Here is a 20,545-nt window from a genome sequence, read left to right as displayed (position 1 = left end):
TGTACACATCACTGACCAGCTTGTAGCTCTAGAAAATAGAAATCTACAGCACATTACAGGCCCTTTGGCCCACAATGTTGTGCTGACAATGTAACCTACTGTAGAAACTGTCTAGAATTTCCCTACCACATCGCCCTCTATTTTTCTAAGCTCCATGTACCTATCTAAGAGTCTCTTAAAGACTTTATTGCATCTGTTTCCACCACCGTTGCTGGCAGTGCATTCCACACACCCGCAGCTCTCTTGTGTGGAAAACTTACCCCTGACGTCCCCTCTGTACCTACTTCCAAGCACCTTAAAACTGTGCCCTCTCATGCTAGCCATTTCAGCCCTTGGAAAAAGCCTCTGACTATCCACACGATCAATGCCTCTCATCATCTTATACACCTCTATCAGTGAGGACAGACATACAGTGCTCAGTCAGTAACTCACTCACACACTCAGCACTCACAACATCTTCTTCATGTCCCCTAGTCAGCCCCTCCCTTCCTATATCTGCTCAGAATAAACTTCTGAGTTCCCTGTTGCGTTACTTAAACTTGGTTTTCACTGTTCATTTCCTTTTTCGGTTCAGCTTGACATTTCCTGTTTTCTGCTTCATAATTGACTGCAATATTAACTTTGTGTTTCAAGTTTCCTAGAACGTAGAACTTGGAACATTACATGCCCCCTATACTTTCCTCCAATCACCTCAAAATTACACCCTCTCATATTAGCCATTTTTGCCCTTCGTGGTCGAGACAGCCACAGCCAGTGTCCTTTGCTGTAACCATAACGCGTGCCCAAGGTGCAGCAGCTGCTATTCCAAAACTAGGAGGGGACGCAGGCCACAAAATAGTCTTCAGGAGAGAGCTCCACTGGTGGGACAGATCCCAGCTGAGTGATGGAGGAGGGGGTTCTGAAAAGGGGAAGCAGGGGTGGTGCTGACTGCACTGTTAAGGGAATTGAAGACGAAATTCCCCGACTGCAGTCAGTGCAAATGATGTAACCAATGATGGAGCCCCGGTGTAATGCGGTCCAACATTCCCGCTAATGATCCAAGAGGAATGATGTCATCCCGCGCACCCTGGTTGCTAGGGCAACTGTGCCGGGAGTGATGGGAAACGGACCAGCAACACTCATTGCCATGTTTCATGCAGAGGAAAGATATTTCACCGCCCTGCAATTGAAGATTGAAGTGGACACTGAAAAGTCTACAGGGTGTCGGGAGGTGAGTCACAGGATCCCCGGCCTCTGACCGGTCTCGTTTGGCTTTGGGCCAACGTTAGAGTTAATGATACACTGCACATCAGGGGTAAGTAGTTCAACCCTTGTATTGGATGTGCTCAGGGGAATCACTGAGGACTCGGCTGTGGCACCCCGACCATATTTGTTAATATATCAATGCATGGTGCATGACCCCAGGCAATGAATTGGGTTGTTGGCGTGTCTCTCATTTAACACACTTTAACCTTTAACTTGCACAGCCCAACCTGTCTCTGGGTAAAATCAAAGTTGATAGTGTCATTAAACTCCAGACTTACCCGAAGCTCCATGATATCCACAAATGACTGGTAGAAATTGGTCACATTCTTCAGAACTTCAGACTTTTCCTTCTGGATGCTGCTGAGCTGACTCTGCCAATGGAGAATTGAATAAACAAGTCACAGAGCTGTCGTGCAGCATGCCCTTCGGCCCATCATGTCCATGCCAACCATTGTGCCCACCTACACTTGATCATAGTCAACAGAGGAAGGTTGTCAAAGGATTCAGCAGTATGGAGATCAGTTAGAAACGTAAGCATAGTTCAAAGTAAAACTTATTATCAGAGTACGTACATGTCACCACATACAACCCTGAGATTCTTTTTCTGCGGGCATACTTAGCAAATCTTAGTAACTAAACTGTAAACATCAGGAACTGTAAACTGTAAACAAGCAGTGCAAATGCAGATGTAAATAAATAGCAATAAATAACAAGCATGCAATGACAAATTAATATCCATCAATATAACAGAGTCCTGAAAAGAGTCCTTAAATGAGAGCAGCTATCCCGTTTTGTTCAAGAGCCTGATGGTTGAGGGGATAGTAACGATTCTTGAACCTGCTGGTGCAAGTCCTGAGGCTCTTGTACCATCTACCTGATGGCAGCAGTGAGAAAAGAGCATGGCCTGTGTGGAGAGGATCTTTGATGCTGGATGCTGCTTTCCTATGTTTCATATTGCTGTAGAAAAGCAGAGAAAAAATCGAAACAGAATTTAATCTGAACAAGTGTGAGGTGTTGCACTTAGGGAGGTCAAATATAAGAGTAAAATATTCTCTAAATAGCAGAGGTCTTGAAATGCAAGGTCATATCTCACTGAAAGTGGCAACACAATATATCGGGTGGATAGAAGGGGTATGGCATACTTGCCTTTATTGGTCAAGATGTTGAGTATAGCACTCGGGAAATAATGTTGCAGCTGTATAAAATGGCAGTCAGGTCACACTTGGGAGTATTGTGTGTGGTTCTGGTCACCCCAGTACAGGAAGGATGTGGAAGTTTTGGAGAGGACACAGAAGAGATTCACCAAGTGAGAACATAGAACAGCACAGGAACAGACCACCACATCTGTGCCAAAAGTCTCTGGCTATCCAATCAATCTATGATTCTTATTATGTTATCAACTCTTATTTCCTCTATCAAGTCACCTCTAATCCTCCTTGAGTGAGAAAAGCTCATTCAACCTTCAAGCTTCATAAGACATGGAGGCAGATAAGGTAGTGATGTTTAAAAGGCACATAGACGGTCACATCAGCAGGCAGGGATACAGACCGTGTGCAGGGTGACAGGGTTAGTTCATTGTTGGTCAAAGGGCCTGTTTCTGTACCCTGCTGTTCTACGCCTAATTCCATTTACCAGCACTGGTAATTTCCATTGCCCACAACCTTCTCTGTCTTGGTGATTCAGTGGTCCAGATACTTGTTAAACATTGTGAGAGTCCCTGCCTCCACCACGCCCTCAGGCAGTGTGTTCCTGCTTGCAACCTGCCCCCCACCCCTGCCCAGGGAAGAGAAACCTTCCTCATATCCCCTCTAACCACCCCCACTCCATCCCCTAACCCAATTTCCACTACCATGAAGAAAATTTTCTCACTATTCATCCTAACAATGACTTTGTTCATTTTGTACATCTCTATCAGATCCCCCCCCCCCCCCAGCCTCCTCCACTCTAAGGAGGACAGCCCAGTCTCTCCATCCAGGTAAAGGCCTGGTGAATCTCCTCTGCATCTTCTCCAGTGCAGTCACATCCTTCCTACAGTGTGGTGACCAGAACTTAAAAAGTACTCCAGCTGTGGTCAGACCAGTATTGTATAGGAGGACAATGGATATTTTTGCAAAAATTGTCTTGTCGATCTTTCATCAAGTTGCGGTCAATGGCCTACAACACTCTGACAGATTAGGAGACTCAGCTTGAAAGATCTACTGGCTGCGAAAGGAGGAAGGTAGCAGAGATTTAAGGAGCATAATCAAAAATCCTGATGCAAATAAATGTGATGTGGAGGTGTTTGTGATGGAGAGCTGTAAGAAAATAAAGAAGAGTTTGTCTTTGAAGAAGGCCTGATGTTGCCAGGTGTGGCTGAAGCACCACACCCCACTGTTACCTTTGTAGAGCTGCCAATCTTTTGATGGAATCATAAAAACTCAAGGAACAAGAGCAGGAGGAGGCAACTTGGCTCCTCAAGCCTGCCCCACAGAGAAGGTTGATCCAGTCCTGGCCTCAGCACCACTCACCCTCTCTCCCACAGCCCTCGCCTTCCTCCTTGTCATCTCCCAGCTGGATACTATCAGCGACTCCACTTCCACACTCTCTGGAGCAGAGAACTCCAGGGATTCTGTTGAACAATTTCAAACATTGACCCTCCTCACCCCAAGCAACAACTCAGTAAATCCTCCCTGCATAGTCCACATTGTTGGAAAAGGAGATAGAATCATCTATGATAAGAGGCATAGATCGAGTGGGCAGCCAGATACTTTTTCCCAGGTGAAATGGCTGATACGAGGGGGCATAGCTTTAAAGTGATTGGAGGAAAGTATAGGAGGGATGTCAGAGGTCAATTTTTTACACAGAGAGTGATAGGTTTATGGAACAAAGGGTGGTGGTAGAGGCAGATATATTAAGGGCATTTAACAGACTCTTAGATAGGCACTTGGTGTCACACTAGCAACTACTGAACCCAGATGTTGAGTGTAAATGAGGAATTCTAACAGGACATCAGTGGCTCAACCGCAAGGCAAATTCTCAAAACAAGGACCCCGCAATAAGGGCTAATCGGGAGTCCACTTTAAATAATCACAATGCAGAAAACCTGTGCCAGTCAGAATAAACTTGACAAGATTCAACAAAGCACAAGGGTTTACCGACTCTAGTTATAACAGCAATTAACAAGTACTGGTGGTTTGGAGCCCAACATTCTACAGTTAGCCACATGACACATGGATGATGGAAAAATGAAGGGTTATATAGGAGGGAAGAATTATATTGATCTTAAAATAGGTTAAAAGGTTCTATGTTCTAAGACCATTCAGCCCATTGAGTGAATGCTAGACCATGTCTAATGAGATCTAGTACACTTTGCTCCTGCTTTGCAATTACAGGCAATTTTACTCAAGTTGTAGGATGGGGCAGCAGCATCAATGACCAGGCATCCAGCTCCATGTGATGGGGAGGAGAGGATAGTACTGGGAGCAGGAATAAAGGAATGAGAGGAATTCCATAAATGAAGATCAGAATGGTACAGCACAGAAACAGGCTCTTCGGCCCACCAAATTATGTCGACCTTCAGCACATCCACATCACTCCCCCTTGCCTGCATTAGGACCCTACCCTCCCATGCCTTGCCTATTGAAATGTCTGCCTAACTATCCTTTAAACATCGTGGTTGTATCTGATTCCACCACCTCCTCTGGCAGTGCGTTCCAGAGTTGGGAAGGAGGAGGAAATTGTGCAAAGCAGAGGGAGTTTGGAAACATTTTGTGTCTGAGGAAATTTCACTTCTGGGCCTGGTGTTGTTGTGTCATCCTGACTCGCTCCTGTTTCAACAAACACATCTTCAGAAAAAGCTTCAGAGACACATGCGTCACCAGGTGATTACTTCCAGTGACAGAAAAATGGAGAACTGCAATAAGAAATTTCCCTCAACTGGTATTCTCACTAGAGTCCAGGTATGACTTCACTCTCTGCTACCTGACCAGTGTCATTAAGTTTTGGGGAGATGTGTCCCACCCCTGGTACTTGAAGCAGTCTCTGACAGCAATCGTTGCTTTCAGAACTCCCATTTTAGCAATGAACTGACATTTGGAGCAATGCAGGGTTTCTGTACAATTACCCAATGAAGCTTTGTTTCCTGTGTGCACTGGGATATCACTCGAAAGCACACAATCCGGACTGGTGCAGCAAGCCTTTCAGCACACAGGCAGTCCCAAGACCAGCAGGGAATACTTACACTGTTGGATCGAATATCAATTGTTGGAAACTTCCTTGTGATGCATTTGATAGCAGCTTCCATGGTCTTCTCTGTTAAGTAGGGCAGCTTTGTCTTGGGTTCTGAACATGTCTGCAGGAGAGAGAAGGAAAGATTTCAAGATAAAACTCTGGCCTTGTGCACAATGAATTATTGACATCATGAAGGAGCTTCTACTAGCACCTTAACTACAAGACTAAAGCAATGCACGCAATGCTGGAGGAACTCGGCAGGCCAGGCAGCAGCTATGGAAATGAATAAACAGTTGATGATTTGGGTTTTGGGCTGAGACCCTTCATCATAGAAACATAGAAAACTTACAGCGCAATACAGGCCCTTCGGCCCACAAAGCTGTGCCGAAAATGTCCTTATCTTAGAAATTACTAGGGTTTACCCATAGCCCTCTATTTTACTAAGCACCATGTACCTATTTAAAAGCCTCTTAAAAGACCCTATCGTATCCGCCTCCACCACTGTTGCCGGCAGCCCATTCCATGCACTCACCACTCTCTGACATCTTACCCCTGACATCTCCTCTGTACCTACTCCCCAGCACCTTAAACCTCTGTCCTCTTGTGGCAACCATTTCAGCCCTGGGAAAAAGCCTCTGACTATCTACACGATCAATGCCTCTCATCATCTTGTACACCTCTATCAGGTCACCTCTCATCCTCTGTCACTCCAAGGAGAAAAGGCCGAGTTCACTCAACCTGTTCTCATAAGGCATGCTCCCCAATCCAGACAACATCCTTGTAAATCTCCTCTGCATCCACATCCTTCCTGTAGTGAGGCAACCAGAACTGAGCACAGTACTCCAAGTGGGGTCTGACCAGGGTCCTATATAGCTGCAACATTCCCTCTTGGCTCCTAAATTCAATTCCACAATTCCACAACCTGTGCAACTGCTTTGAGAGTCCTACGGACTCGGACCCCAAGATCCCTCTGATCCTCCACACTGCCAAGAGTCTTATCATTAATACTATATTCTGCCACTATATTTGACCTACCAAAATGAACCACTTCACACTTATCTGGGTTGAACTCCATCTGCCACTTCTCAGCCCAGTTTTGCATCCTGTCAATGTCCCGCTGTAACCTCCACACTATCCACAACACCCCCAACCTTTGTGTCATCAGCAAATTTACTAACCCATCCCTCCACTTCCTCATCCAGGTCATTTATAAAAATCACAAAAAGTAAGGGTCCCAGAACAGATCCCTGAGGCACACCACTGGTGACTGACCTCCATGCAGAATATGACCCATCTACAACCACTCTTTGCCTTCTGTGGGCAAGCCAGTTCTGGATCCATGAAGCAATGTCCCCTTGGATCCCATGCCTCTTTACTTTTTAATAAGCCTTGCATGGGTACCTTATCAAATGCAGGACCAGCATCTGCAGGATCTCTTGTGAATGCAAGAGTAAACATGCATTTCTAAAGCACCTGTTGTATCCGCAAGAACTCAGTGTTTCAGACACCCTTGATGCGTGTTCACTATTACAATAATAAAAAACACCAATGTATGCACAGCGTGGCCCCATGACAATGAGGCAATGGCTAAGTTAGTTGCTACCATGCCACTCAAAGTTAATTTTTCTTGGGCAGCGTGGTATCACAATGGGCAGGGCAACTGCCTCACAACTCCAGAGGCGCAGGTTCGATCCTGACCTTGGCCGCTGTCTGTACGTTCTCCCTGTGACCAGGTGAGTTTCCCAGTTTCCTCCCACATCCCAACAACGTGCAGGTTGGTGAATCAGAATCGGGTTTATTATCATTGGCACATGTTGTGAAATTTGTACATAAATATTTAAAAACTAACAACGTGCAGGTTGATGAGTAGTAAGGGGTAGGAAGAGGAGAAAATAACAGGTGAACGTGTGGTTGAAAAACTGGTGCAGGGGAAAAGGATTCAGATCTTTGGGCCGTTGGGATCTCTTCTGGGGCAGAGGTGAGCCATACAAGAGGAACAATTACACCTGAACTGGAAAGGAATCAAAACCCTGGCAGGCAGATATGTTGGTCCTAAGAGGAAGGGCCTGTTAGGGAAATTTTGGGGTTAGGACAGACAGCAAAATATTAACTAATAATTTCAGCACTATCTTCAGCCACCAATCTTCAGATCTGAATACGGACTGTAGATTAAATTTAAAATGCAGCTTTGAAATGGGTTCAGAAGAGCATTGAGCTGCAGTTAATAGGGAAACCAGACAATGCTGACTTAATATTCATTTGGGTGTCTGTAGTGTGGGTGCGAAGGAGGTGTAAAAGTTATATGTAATTCAAAGGAAGCATTGTAGATACATTGTAAATATAGAATTGTCCTTTGATCTTTAGCATATAAAATGCCGTGTAATGTTGGGTTGCACTGGCCTCTTCCTCTGAAAGGGTCTCAATATGATGCCTGCTGTGTCTCACCTTGTCAAATAAAGAGACTACTTCATATCTACGTCACAACACAGCCAATAGTAATTTGGCTGGGAAGTGGGATTCTCAGCTGGAACGTGATGCAGATTTCAGTGACAAGTTGAATAGACACATCAGGCAGGAGAAAGGTCAGGAATGAGGAAAACCTGTGGGATTAAACTGCATTTACTTCAATGCAAGAGATCTGACTAGTAAGGTGGATAAATGCAGGACATGGATAGCTATGGGACTAAGATAGCCATTATGGAAAGGTAGCTGATGAAGGGACAGGCTGTCGGCTTAATGTTCCAGGGTACAGGTACTCTAGGCAGTCAGAGGAAAGAGAGGATGGGGAGCTGCTTAAGGGGAATGTCACGGCATTAATCAGAGATGAAATTAATGGGAGTGATTAAGGGGCATGTCATGGCTGTGCTTACAGGTGATGTTACTGGTGAGGCTTCATGGGCGATCTGAGAAATAAGAAAGGGGTGATCACTTTGCTAGGATTGTACTATAGGCCCCCTGATGGGACAACCCGGACATCTTCAAACAGTGCCTCAAGAAGATGACATCCATCAGTAAAGACCCTCGTCATCTTTGTGCTACCACCATCGGGCAGGAGGTACAGGACCCTGAAGACCCACATTCAATGGTACAAGAACAGCTTCTCCTCCACCATCAGATTTCTGAATAGTCCATGAATACTACGTCAAAATTTCACTTTCGAAGGCCTCCCACTTACCAAGTACACTTTTGCCTGAAAACATCCTGTCCCAATCCACACTTGCCAGATCATTTCTGATAATATTAAAATTGGCCTCCCTCCAACTTAAAATCTCAACCCAAGGACCAGACCTATCCTTTTCGATGATTACCTTGAAACTAATGGCATTATGATCACTGGATGCAAGGTGTTCCCCTACACAAACTTCTATCACCTGCCCTGTCTCACTCCGTAATAGAAGATCTAGTATCACACACTCTCTAGTTGGGACTTCCCTGTACACATTTGACAAACTCTATCCTATCCAGTCATTTTACAGTATGGCAGCCCCAGTCAATGTGTGGAAAGTTAAAATCACAATAAGGTTAAAGTCACAACCTTATGTTTCTTCCAACAGTCTGCGATCCCTCTACAAATTTGTTCCTCTAAATCCCCTGGACCATTGGGTGGTCTATTATATAATCCCATTAACGTTGTCATACCTTTCTTATTCCTCAGTTCTACCCATAAAGTCTCATTAGATGAGCTCTCCGGTATGTCCTGATTGAACACTGCCGTGACGTTTTCCCTGACTAGTAATGCCCCCCTTTAATCCCTCCTGCTCTGTCACATCTAAAACAACGGGATCCCGGGACACTGAGCTGCCAGTCCTGCCCCGTCTGCAACCAAGCCTCACTAATGGCTGCAACGTCACAATTCCATGTGTTGATCCAAGCCCTGAGCTCATCCTCTTTTCCTGCAACACTCCTTGCATTGAAATATTCGCAGCTCAGAACATTAGTCCCACCGTGCTCAACCTCTTGATTCCTGACCTTGTACGTACTGTAGGCCTAATAACATCTTTCTCCAAAACCTCTCCACCATCTGTTATGGCACTCTAATTCCCATCTCCCTGCAACTCTGGATTAAGCCCCCGCTCCCCCCCCCCCCACTAACTACACCATGATGACCAAAACACAATATTCTAAATGCAGCCTCACCAACATCCTGTACACTGCACCATGACCTCCCGACTTTTATAGTCAGTGCCCTGACTGTTGAAGGCCAACATGCCAAAAGCCGCCTTCAGCGCCCTGTCTATCTGTGACACCACATTCAGGAAACCATGCATGTGTACTCCGAGGTCCTTGTGTTCGACAGCACTCCCCAGGGAGAGAGTTGCCTATTTTAGTGTCATCTGCAAACTTACTAACCGTGCGTTACCCCATTTCATCCTAATTGTTTATGTAAGATCCCAGCACCAGCCCCTGTGACACAGGCCTCCTGTCTGCGAAACAACCCTCCACTTTCACCACCTGCTCCTCGCCACTGAGCCAATGATTAAACAAGAAGCTGGGAACCTGGCAGCATCACCATCAGGCCCTTGGAGGGGCTGACTTTGGGAAAATGGATCCCCGATCTGCAGGCAGGTCAGGACCTGTTAAAGTGTGGGTTTCTGTGATCCCAATGTCTGAAGAGTTTTGGGCCAAGGTGGGAGACAGTTGAAGCACAGTTCAACCGGGACCGTTGAGAATGGCGGGGCAGGCTGCAGGGTGAATGGCTTCTTCCTGGCCCTCCATCACACGAGTGTTGTTGAGTGACAGCCAATAGTGCAGCCTGACACTGTCAGGTGGTCACAGTTAAAGTGGACATTGTGACATCCACCTCCATCAGCTTAGCAGCTTCATTACCACTCTCGATTAGATTAGGTTGAACAGAAATAAACCCGAAAGGTTTCTGGTGGAAGTCAGAGTTCAACCTATCAGGCTGTAAGCAGAACACTGACATCCTGGGACAGAGAGAGCAGCTTGCAACAGGAAGTAAAAGCCGTCCGAGTGACAAGGCATCAGTTTGAGTGGGTGAGCTCAACATCCCCATCCGTCCCTCAGCCTCACATCAAGGACAAAGTTATTTTTGAACAACAGATGCATGTGTGTGTGTGTGTATATATATATATATATATATATATACACACACACACACACACACACATTCTCTCTCTCTCTCTCTCCCTCTCGCCCCACCCTCTCCAAGAATTATGCCATACACATAATGCCTACAAGAAAATTATCAGCCCACCACAGCTGGAACATTAGCTGTCAGCTGGGGCTCTGCTCTTTCGAGCTCAGTGTATCCGTCCGGTCTTCTCAAACTGGATTTGCATCTCTAAACCTCAATCCAACACCTGGTGAATAAGTGAATAAACAAAATTTGCAACACTCCCTGAGACACAGGCACACACAAACACAGACTCTCTCTCTCACACACACACACAATTCAAACCATTACTCTTGCTGCCTGTTGGAGAAGTGAAGTCTAATTATGGTACTCATTATGATGGACCAGTGCAGAGGAGGTTTACCAGGGTGTTGCCTGATCTGGAGAGTTCGGAGTGCTGGGTCTCTTCCTTGGAGTGGCAGAGGTGGCCTGGGGTGGTCGTGGAAGCAGTTATGATAAAGGCATTCAAGAGGTTTTAGAGAGATACATGAATATGCAGGGAATGGAGAGATATGGATGAACTCGAGAGGGGCCACCGTTTAGAATAGAGGTATGGAGGAATTTTTTAGCCAGAGTAGTGAATCTGTGGAATGTTCTGCCACAGACAGCAGTGGAGCCCAAGACTGTGGGTATAATTAAAGCAAAAATTGATACTTTCCTGATTGGTCAGGGCATTATGGGTTATGATGAGAGGGTAGGTGTATGGGATTGAGTGATATCTGGGATCAGCCCTAATGGAATGGTGGAGCAGAATTGATGGGCTGAATGGCCTAATTCTGTTCTAATGCCTTTTGGTCTTATGGTCTGATAAGAACGGCAGACAGGATTGCAGGCTGAATGTTGGCAAATGGGAGAAGGCAGAGTTCTCTGTGAATGGGTAGACTGAAAGCACCCATCTCTATGCTGTGTGTCAACCCGTGGGTGGGGATAGGTCTGGGGATGTAAGAGTGATGCTCAGGAGCAGAGTGAGGGACGTGGCTCCTGCGTCTTCTGCAGGCTGGGTTTGCCTGGAGTGATTTTTAGGGAGGATGGTAAAAAATTAATCATAGTGCTGGTTGAATATCTTTCCCACTGTGCCTGGCCTTGAGCGTACATGACTGGGACAGTGAGAATGCTAAATCCTGTGGGAGGACAAAGCAGCCTCTGTGAGAGCACAACCATGGGAGTATGACAGCCAGGTGAACACATGGGAAGAGTGGTGACGTTACGACTGGCTCTGGTTCCGAGACTGAGCTGCTCTCAATGTCAACACAAGTGAATCTGCAGATGCTGGAAATAAAAAAAACACAAAATGCTGCCAGAACTCAGCAGGCCAGACAGCATCTATGGGAGGAGGTAGAGACGACGTTTCGGGCCGAAACCCTTCAGCAGGAGTGAAGTAACATGGGATGGTCGGGGGGGAGGGGGGGGGAATAAGAAGTGGGGGCAGGGATGAAGTAGAGAGCTGGGAAGTGATAGGCTGAAGGGAAATGGGGTAGGGGGAAGGTGGAGAATTATGAGAAATAAAAGAGAAAGAAAGGTAGGGCTGGGGGGAGATTGTAGTGGGGGGGGGGGGGGGGAAGAGAGAGAGAAAGAGAACCAGACTAAAATTATAGATATGGATGGTGTAAGGGTGGAAGGCAGGGGTATCAACAGAGGTCAGTGAGTTGAATGTTCATGCCAGCAGGTAGGAGACTACCTAGGCGGGAGATAAGGTATTGCTCCATCAACCTGCGTGTGGCCTCATCTTGACGGTAGAGGAGGCCATGGACAGACATGTCGGAGTTGGAGTGGTCTGTGGAATTGAAGTGTGTGGCCACAGGGAGATCCCACCACTGCCGGAGGACCGAGCACCAGTGTTTGGTGAAACAGTCTCCCAGTCTGCGGCAGGTCTCCCCGATGTATAAACAGCCACATCGGGAGCACCGGGTACAGTATATCACCCCAGTTGACTCGCAGGTGAAGTGGTGCCTCACCTGAAAGGACTGTCGGGGCCTGGGATGGTAGTGAGGGAAGAAGTGTGGGGGCAGGTGTAGCACTTCTTCCGTTTGCAGGGATGAGTGCCCGGAGGGAGGTCGGTGGGGAGGGATGGGGGGGATGAATGGACAAGGGAGTCGCGTAGGGAGCGATCCCTGCGGAAAGCCGAGAGTGGGGGGGGAGGGGAAGATGTGGTTGGTGGTGGGATCACGTAGGAGGTGGCGGAAGTTACGGAGGATTATACGTTGGATCTGTAGGTTGGTAGGGTGATAGGTGAGGACCAGGGGGACTCTATCCCTGGTGGGCTGGCGGGGGGATGGAGTGAGGGTAGAGGTGCGTGAAATACGGGAGACGCGATGGAGGGCAGAGTTGATAGTGGATGAAGGGAAGCCCCTTTCTTTAAAAAAGGTATTGGTCCACTTACAGCAACATTTCACATCAGGAGAGAGGGCTTGAAGGTGGTCTTCGAGGCCTCACTAACAGGCTGGTCGTGGATTCAGCATAACAGCAGGTGTGCTGCAGAGAGAGAGGGGCCCGCACATACATAGATAAATATTTTAATGCTAATGCTTGCTATTCTGTACTAATAAACACAGTTCTGTAGTTCAAAGTAAATGATTGTAATCTGGGACTTCCTGCCTTGCAGAGCTGGATCAGAGATTTATTACATGCAACGTAACAGCAGATGGCAGCAGCTTCGATAATTTGGGCTGAGACAAAAGAATTTGCGTGTGCAAACGGCATGCATGCACTCAGGTGGGAATTAGAGAGCAGGGAAGGTGGGCAGTGGATAGGATGAGAACAATCTTAGCAGCCATACCCCGGTGTTACACAGTGACAGACCCGTCCCCACCGGTACCGTACCCCGGCGTTATACAGTGACAGACCCGTCCCCACCGGTACCGAACACCAGTGTTATACAGTGACAGACCCATCCCCACTGGTACCGTACCCCGGTGTTACACAGCGACAGACCCATCCACACCGGTACCGAACCCCGGTGTGATACAGTGACAGACCCATCCCCACCGGTACCGTTCCCCGGTGTGACACAGTGACAGACCCGTCCCCACCGCTACCGTACCCCAGTGTGATACAGTGACAGACCCATCCCCACCGGTACCGTTCCCCGGTGTTATACAGTGACAGCCCCGTCCCAACCGGTACCGTACCCCGGTGTTACACAGTGACAGACCCGTCCACACCGGTACCGTACCCCGGTGTTACACAGTGACAGACGCGTCCCCACCGGTACCGTACCCCAGTGTTACACAGTGACAGACCCGTCCCCACCGGTACCGTACCCCGGTGTTACACAGTGACAGACCCGTCCCCACCGGTACCGTACCCCTGTGTTACACAGTGACAGACCAGTCCCTACCGGTACCGAACCCCGGTGTTATACAGTGACAGACCCATCCCCACTGGTACCGTACCCCAGTGTTACACAGCGACAGACCCGTCCCCAGCGGTACTGTACCCCGGTGTTATACAGCGACAGACCCGTCCCTACTGGTACCGTATGCCGGTGTTACACAGCGACAGACCCAACCCCACTGGTACCGTTCCCCGGTGTTATACAGTGACAGACTCGTCCCCACCGGCACCATTCCCCGGTGTTAAACAGTGACAGACCCATCCCCACTGGTACCGTACCCCAGTGTTACACAGCGACAGACCCGTCCCCAGCGGTACTGTACCCCGGTGTTACACAGTGACAGACCCGTCCCCACCGGTACCGTACCCCAGTGTTACACAGTGTCAGACCGATCCCCAGCGTTACCATACCCCGGTGTTATACAGTGACAGACCCGTCCCCACCGGTACCGTACCCCGGTGTTACACAGCGACAGACCCATCCACACCGGTACTGTACCCCAGTGTTACACAGTGACAGACCCATCCCAACCAGTACCGTACCCCAGTGTGACACAGTGACAGACCCGTCCCCACCGCTACCGTACCCCAGTGTGATACAGTGACAGACCCGTCCACACCGGTACCGTACCCCGGTGTTATACAGTGACAGACCCGTCCCCACCGGTACCGTACCCCGGTGTTATACAGTGACAGACCCGTCCCCACCGGTACCATACCCCGGTGTTATACAGTGACAGACCCGTCCCCACCGGTACCGTACCCCTGTGTTACACAGTGACAGACCAGTCCCTACCGGTACCGAACCCCGGTGTTATACAGTGACAGACCCATCCCCACTGGTACCGTACCCCAGTGTTACACAGCGACAGACCCGTCCCCAGCGGTACTGTACCCCGGTGTTATACAGCGACAGACCCGTCCCTACTGGTACCGTATGCCGGTGTTACACAGCGACAGACCCAACCCCACTGGTACCGTTCCCCGGTGTTATACAGTGACAGACTCGTCCCCACCGGCACCATTCCCCGGTGTTAAACAGTGACAGACCCATCCCCACTGGTACCGTACCCCAGTGTTACACAGCGACAGACCCGTCCCCAGCGGTACTGTACCCCGGTGTTACACAGTGACAGACCCGTCCCCACCGGTACCGTACCCCAGTGTTACACAGTGTCAGACCGATCCCCAGCGTTACCATACCCCGGTGTTATACAGTGACAGACCCGTCCCCACCGGTACCGTACCCCGGTGTTACACAGCGACAGACCCATCCACACCGGTACTGTACCCCAGTGTTACACAGTGACAGACCCATCCCAACCAGTACCGTACCCCAGTGTGACACAGTGACAGACCCGTCCCCACCGCTACCGTACCCCAGTGTGATACAGTGACAGACCCGTCCACACCGGTACCGTACCCCGGTGTTATACAGTGACAGACCCGTCCCCACCGGTACCGTACCCCGGTGTTATACAGTGACAGACCCGTCCCCACCGGTACCATACCCCGGTGTTATACAGTGACAGACCCGTCCCCACCGGTACCGTACCCCGGTGTTATACAGTGACAGACCCGTCCCCACCGGTACCATACGCCGGTGTTACACAGTGACAGACGCGTCCCCACCGGTACCGTACCCCAGTGTTACACAGTGACAGACCCGTACCCACCGGTACCGTACCCCGGTGTTACACAGTGACAGACCCGTCCCCACCGGTACCGTACCCCGGTGTTATACAGTGACAGACCCGTCCCCACCGGTACCATACACCGGTGTTACACAGTGACAGACGCGTCCCCACCGGTACCGTACCCCGGTGTTACACAGCGACAGACCCGTCACCACCGGTACCGTACCCCTGTGTTACACAGTGACAGACAAGTCCCTACCGGTACCGTACCCCGGTGTTACACAGTGACAGACCCGTCCGCACTGGTACCGTACCCTGGTGTTATACAGTGACAGACCCGTCCCCACCAGTACCGTAGCCCAGTGTTATACAGTGACAGACCCGTCCCCACCGGTACCGTACCCCGGTGTCACACAGTGACAGACCCGTCCCCACCGGTACCGTACCCCGGCGTTATACCGTAACAGACCCGTCCCCACCGGTACCGTACCCCAGTGTTACACAGTGACAGACCCATCCCCACCGCTACCGTACCCCAGTGTGATACAGTGACAGACCCATCCCCACCAGTACCGTTCCCCGGTGTGACACAGTGACAGACCCGTCCCCACCGCTACCGTACCCCAGTGTGATACAGTGACAGACCCATCCCCACCGGTACCGTTCCCCGGTGTTATACAGTGACAGCCCCGTCCCCACCGGTACCGTACCCCGGTGTTACACAGTGACAGACCCATCCCCACCGGTACCGTACCCCAGTGTTATACAGTGACAGACCCCTCCCCACCGGTACCGTACCCCAGTGTTATACAGTGACAGACCCATCCCCACCGGTACCGTACCCCAGTGTTATACAGTGACAGACCCGTCCACACCGGTACCGTACCCCGGTGTTATACAGTGACAGACCCGTCCCCACCGGTACCGTACCCCGGTGTTATACAGTGACAGACCCGTCCCCACCGGTACCATACCCCGGTGTTATACAGTGACAGACCCGTCCCCACCGGTACCGTACCCCGGTGTTATACAGTGACAGACCCGTCCCCACCGGTACCATACGCCGGTGTTACACAGTGACAGACACGTCCCCACCGGTACCGTACCCCAGTGTTACACAGTGACAGACCCGTCCCCACCGGTACCGTACCCCGGTGTTACACAGTGACAGACCCGTCCCCACCGGTACCGTACCCCGGTGTTATACAGTGACAGACCCGTCCCCACCGGTACCATACACCGGTGTTACACAGTGACAGACGCGTCCCCACCGGTACCGTACCCCGGTGTTACACAGCGACAGACCCGTCACCACCGGTACCGTACCCCTGTGTTACACAGTGACAGACCAGTCCCTACCGGTACCGTACCCCGGTGTTACACAGTGACAGACCCGTCCGCACTGGTACCGTACCCTGGTGTTGTACAGTGACAGACCTGTCCCCACCGGTACCGTAGCCCGGTGTTATACAGTGACAGACCCGTCCCCACCGGTACCGTACCCCGGTGTTACACCGTGACAGACGCGTCCCCACCGGTACCGTACCCCGGTGTAACACAGTGACAGACCCGTCCCCACCGGTACCGTACCCTGGTGTCATACAGTGACAGACCCGTCCCCACCGGTACCGTACCCCGGTGTCACACAGTGACAGACCCGTCCCCACCGGTACCGTACCCCGGCGTTATACCGTAACAGACCCGTCCCCACCGGTACCGTACCCCGCTGTTTTACAGTGACAGACCCGTCCCCACCGGTACTGTACCCCGGTGTTACACAGTGACAGACCCATCCCCACCAGTACTGTACCCCGGTGTTATACACCGACAGACCCGTCCCCACCGGTACCGTACCCCGGTGTTATACTCTGACAGACCCGTCCCCACCGGTACCGTACCCCGGTGTTATACAGTGTCAGACCCGTCCCCACCGGTACCGTTCCCCAGTGTTACACAGCGACAGACCCGTCCCCACCGGTACCGTACCCCGGTGTTACACAGTGACAGACCCGTCCCCACCGGTACCGTACCCCGGTGTTATACAGTGACAGACCCGTCCCCACCGGTACCATACACCGGTGTTACACAGTGACAGACGCGTCCCCACCGGTACCGTACCCCGGTGTTACACAGCGACAGACCCGTCACCACCGGTACCGTACCCCTGTGTTACACAGTGACAGACCAGTCCCTACCGGTACCGTACCCCGGTGTTACACAGTGACAGACCCGTCCGCACTGGTACCGTACCCTGGTGTTGTACAGTGACAGACCTGTCCCCACCGGTACCGTAGCCCGGTGTTATACAGTGACAGACCCGTCCCCACCGGTACCGTACCCCGGTGTTACACCGTGACAGACGCGTCCCCACCGGTACCGTACCCCGGTGTAACACAGTGACAGACCCGTCCCCACCGGTACCGTACCCTGGTGTCATACAGTGACAGACCCGTCCCCACCGGTACCGTACCCCGGTGTCACACAGTGACAGACCCGTCCCCACCGGTACCGTACCCCGGCGTTATACCGTAACAGACCCGTCCCCACCGGTACCGTACCCCGCTGTTTTACAGTGACAGACCCGTCCCCACCGGTACTGTACCCCGGTGTTACACAGTGACAGACCCATCCCCACCAGTACTGTACCCCGGTGTTATACACCGACAGACCCGTCCCCACCGGTACCGTACCCCGGTGTTATACTCTGACAGACCCGTCCCCACCGGTACCGTACCCCGGTGTTATACAGTGTCAGACCCGTCCCCACCGGTACCGTTCCCCAGTGTTACACAGCGACAGACCCGTCCCCACCGGTACCGTACCCCGGTGTTACATTGTGACAGACCCGTCACCACCGGTACCGTACCCCGGTGTTACACAGTGGCAGACCTTTCCCCACCGGTACCGTACCCCGGTGTTATACAGTGACAGACCCGTCCCCACAGGTACCGTACCCCGGTGTTATACAGCGACAGACCCGTCCCTACTGGTACCGTATGCCGGTGTTACACAGCGACAGACCCAACCCCACTGGTACCGTTCCCCGGTGTTATACAGTGACAGACTCGTCCCCACCAGCACCATTCCCCGATGATAAACAGTGACAGACCCCTCCCCACCGGTACCGTACCCCAGTGTGATACAGTGACAGACCCATCTTCAGCGGTACTGTATCCCGGTGTTACACAGTGACAGACCCGTCCACACCGGTACCGTACCCCGGTGTTATACAGTGACAGACTGCTCCATACCGGTACCATACCCCGGTGTTATACAGTGACAGACTCCTCCATACCGGTACCGTACCCCGGTGTTACACAGTGACTGACCCATCCCCACTGGTACCATACCCCGGTGTTACACAGTGACAGACTTGACCCCACCGGTACTGTACCCCGGTGTTACACAGTGACTGACCCATCCCCACTGGTACAATAGCCCGGTGTTATACAGCGACAGACCCGTCCCTACAGGTACCGTACCCCGGTGTTACACAGTGACAGACCCGTCCCCACCGGTACCGTACCCCGGTGTTACACAGTGACAGACCCGTCCACACCGGTACCGTATCCCGGTGTTATACAGTGACAGACCCGTCCACACCGGTACCGTACCCCAGTGTTACACCGTGACAGACCCGTCCCTACAGGTACCGTACCCCGGTGTTACACAGTGACAGACCCGTCCCCACCGGTACTGTACCCCGGTGTTACACAGTGACTGACCCATCCCCACTGGTACCATACCCCGGTGTTATACTGTGACAGACCCGTCCCCACCGGTACCGTAGCCCGGTGTTATACAGTGACAGACCCGTCCCCACCGGTACCATACCCCGGTGTTACACCGTGACAGACGCGTCCCCACCGGTACCGTACCCCAGTGTAACACAGTGACAGACCCGTCCCCACCGGTACCGTACCCTGGTGTCATACAGTGACAGACCCGTCCCCACCGGTACCGTACCCCGGCGTTATACCGTAACAGACCCGTCCCCACCGGTACCGTACCCCGCTGTTTTACAGTGACAGACCCGTCCCCACCAGTACTGTACCCCGGTGTTATACAGCGACAGACCCGTCCCCACCGGTACCGTACCCCGGTGTTACACAGTGGCAGACCTTTCCCCACCGGTACCGTACCCCGGTGTTATACAGTGACAGACCCGTCCCCACCGGTACCGTACCCCGGTGTTATACAGCGACAGACCCGTCCCTACTGGTACCGTATGCCGGTGTTACACAGCGACAGACCCAACCCCACTGGTACCGTTCCCCGGTGTTATACAGTGACAGACTCGTCCCCACCGGCACCATTCCCCGGTGTTAAACAGTGACAGACCCCTCCCCACCGGTACCGTACCCCAGTGTGATACAGTGACAGACCCATCTTCAGCGGTACCGTATCCCGGTGTTACATAGTGACAGACCCGTCCACACCGGTACCGTACCCCGGTGTTATACAGTGACAGACTCCTCCATACCGGTACCGTACCCCGGTGTTATACAGTGACAGACTCCTCCATACCGGTACCGTACCCCGGTGTAACACAGTGACAGACGCGTCCCCACTGGTACCGTACCGTACCCCGGTGTTACACTGTGACGGACCCGTCCCCACCGGTAACGTACCCCAGTGTTACACAGTGACAGACTTGACCCCACCGGTACTGTACCCCGGTGTTACACAGTGACTGACCCATCCCCACTGGTACCATACCCCGGTGTTATACTGTGACAGACCCGTCCCCACCGGTCCCGTACCCCGGTGTTATACCATGTCAGACCCATCCCCACCGGTACCGTACCCCGGTGTTACATTGTGACAGACCCGTCACCACCGGTACCGTACCCCGGTGTTACACAGTGGCAGACGTTTCCCCACCGGTACCGTACCCCGGTGTTAAACAGTGACAGACCCCTCCCCACCGGTACCGTACCCCGGTGTTATACAGTGACAGACCCGTCCCCACCGGTACCGTACCCCG

At 51.4% G+C, this 20,545-nt stretch overlaps 1 protein-coding gene and 1 long non-coding RNA gene across 4 annotated transcripts in view; one reads left to right on the top strand and one right to left on the bottom strand.

The window, feature by feature from the left end:
• The window catches only part of LOC132384738 (nck-associated protein 1-like), a 103,652-nt gene that overhangs the window by 72,464 nt on the left and 10,643 nt on the right, over window positions 1-20,545 (bottom strand). For 2 of the 3 annotated variants that reach the window (XM_059956173.1, XM_059956174.1), the window contains exons 2-3: window positions 5,465-5,575; window positions 1,524-1,616 (exon numbers count right to left, since the gene is read on the bottom strand). In XM_059956173.1, the coding sequence (XP_059812156.1) occupies window positions 1,524-1,616; window positions 5,465-5,575 (204 nt within the window). Of the gene's footprint in view, window positions 1-1,523; window positions 1,617-5,464; window positions 5,576-12,968; window positions 13,052-20,545 lie in introns of those variants that run through there. The other variant, XM_059956175.1, reaches the window with a different exon arrangement.
• The window catches only part of LOC132384739 (uncharacterized), a 155,052-nt gene that overhangs the window by 123,995 nt on the left and 10,512 nt on the right, over window positions 1-20,545 (top strand). The window contains exon 5 of the long non-coding RNA XR_009509005.1: window positions 13,191-13,300. This is a non-coding gene — a long non-coding RNA (uncharacterized LOC132384739). The remainder of the gene's footprint in view (window positions 1-13,190; window positions 13,301-20,545) is intronic.

The sequence above is a fragment of the Hypanus sabinus genome, chromosome X1, assembly GCF_030144855.1.
Source record: "Hypanus sabinus isolate sHypSab1 chromosome X1, sHypSab1.hap1, whole genome shotgun sequence".
NCBI classification, from domain to species: domain Eukaryota; kingdom Metazoa; phylum Chordata; class Chondrichthyes; order Myliobatiformes; family Dasyatidae; genus Hypanus; species Hypanus sabinus.
Note: the sequence above shows the minus strand (reverse complement) of the source record. Positions and strands in the feature narration are given on the sequence as shown.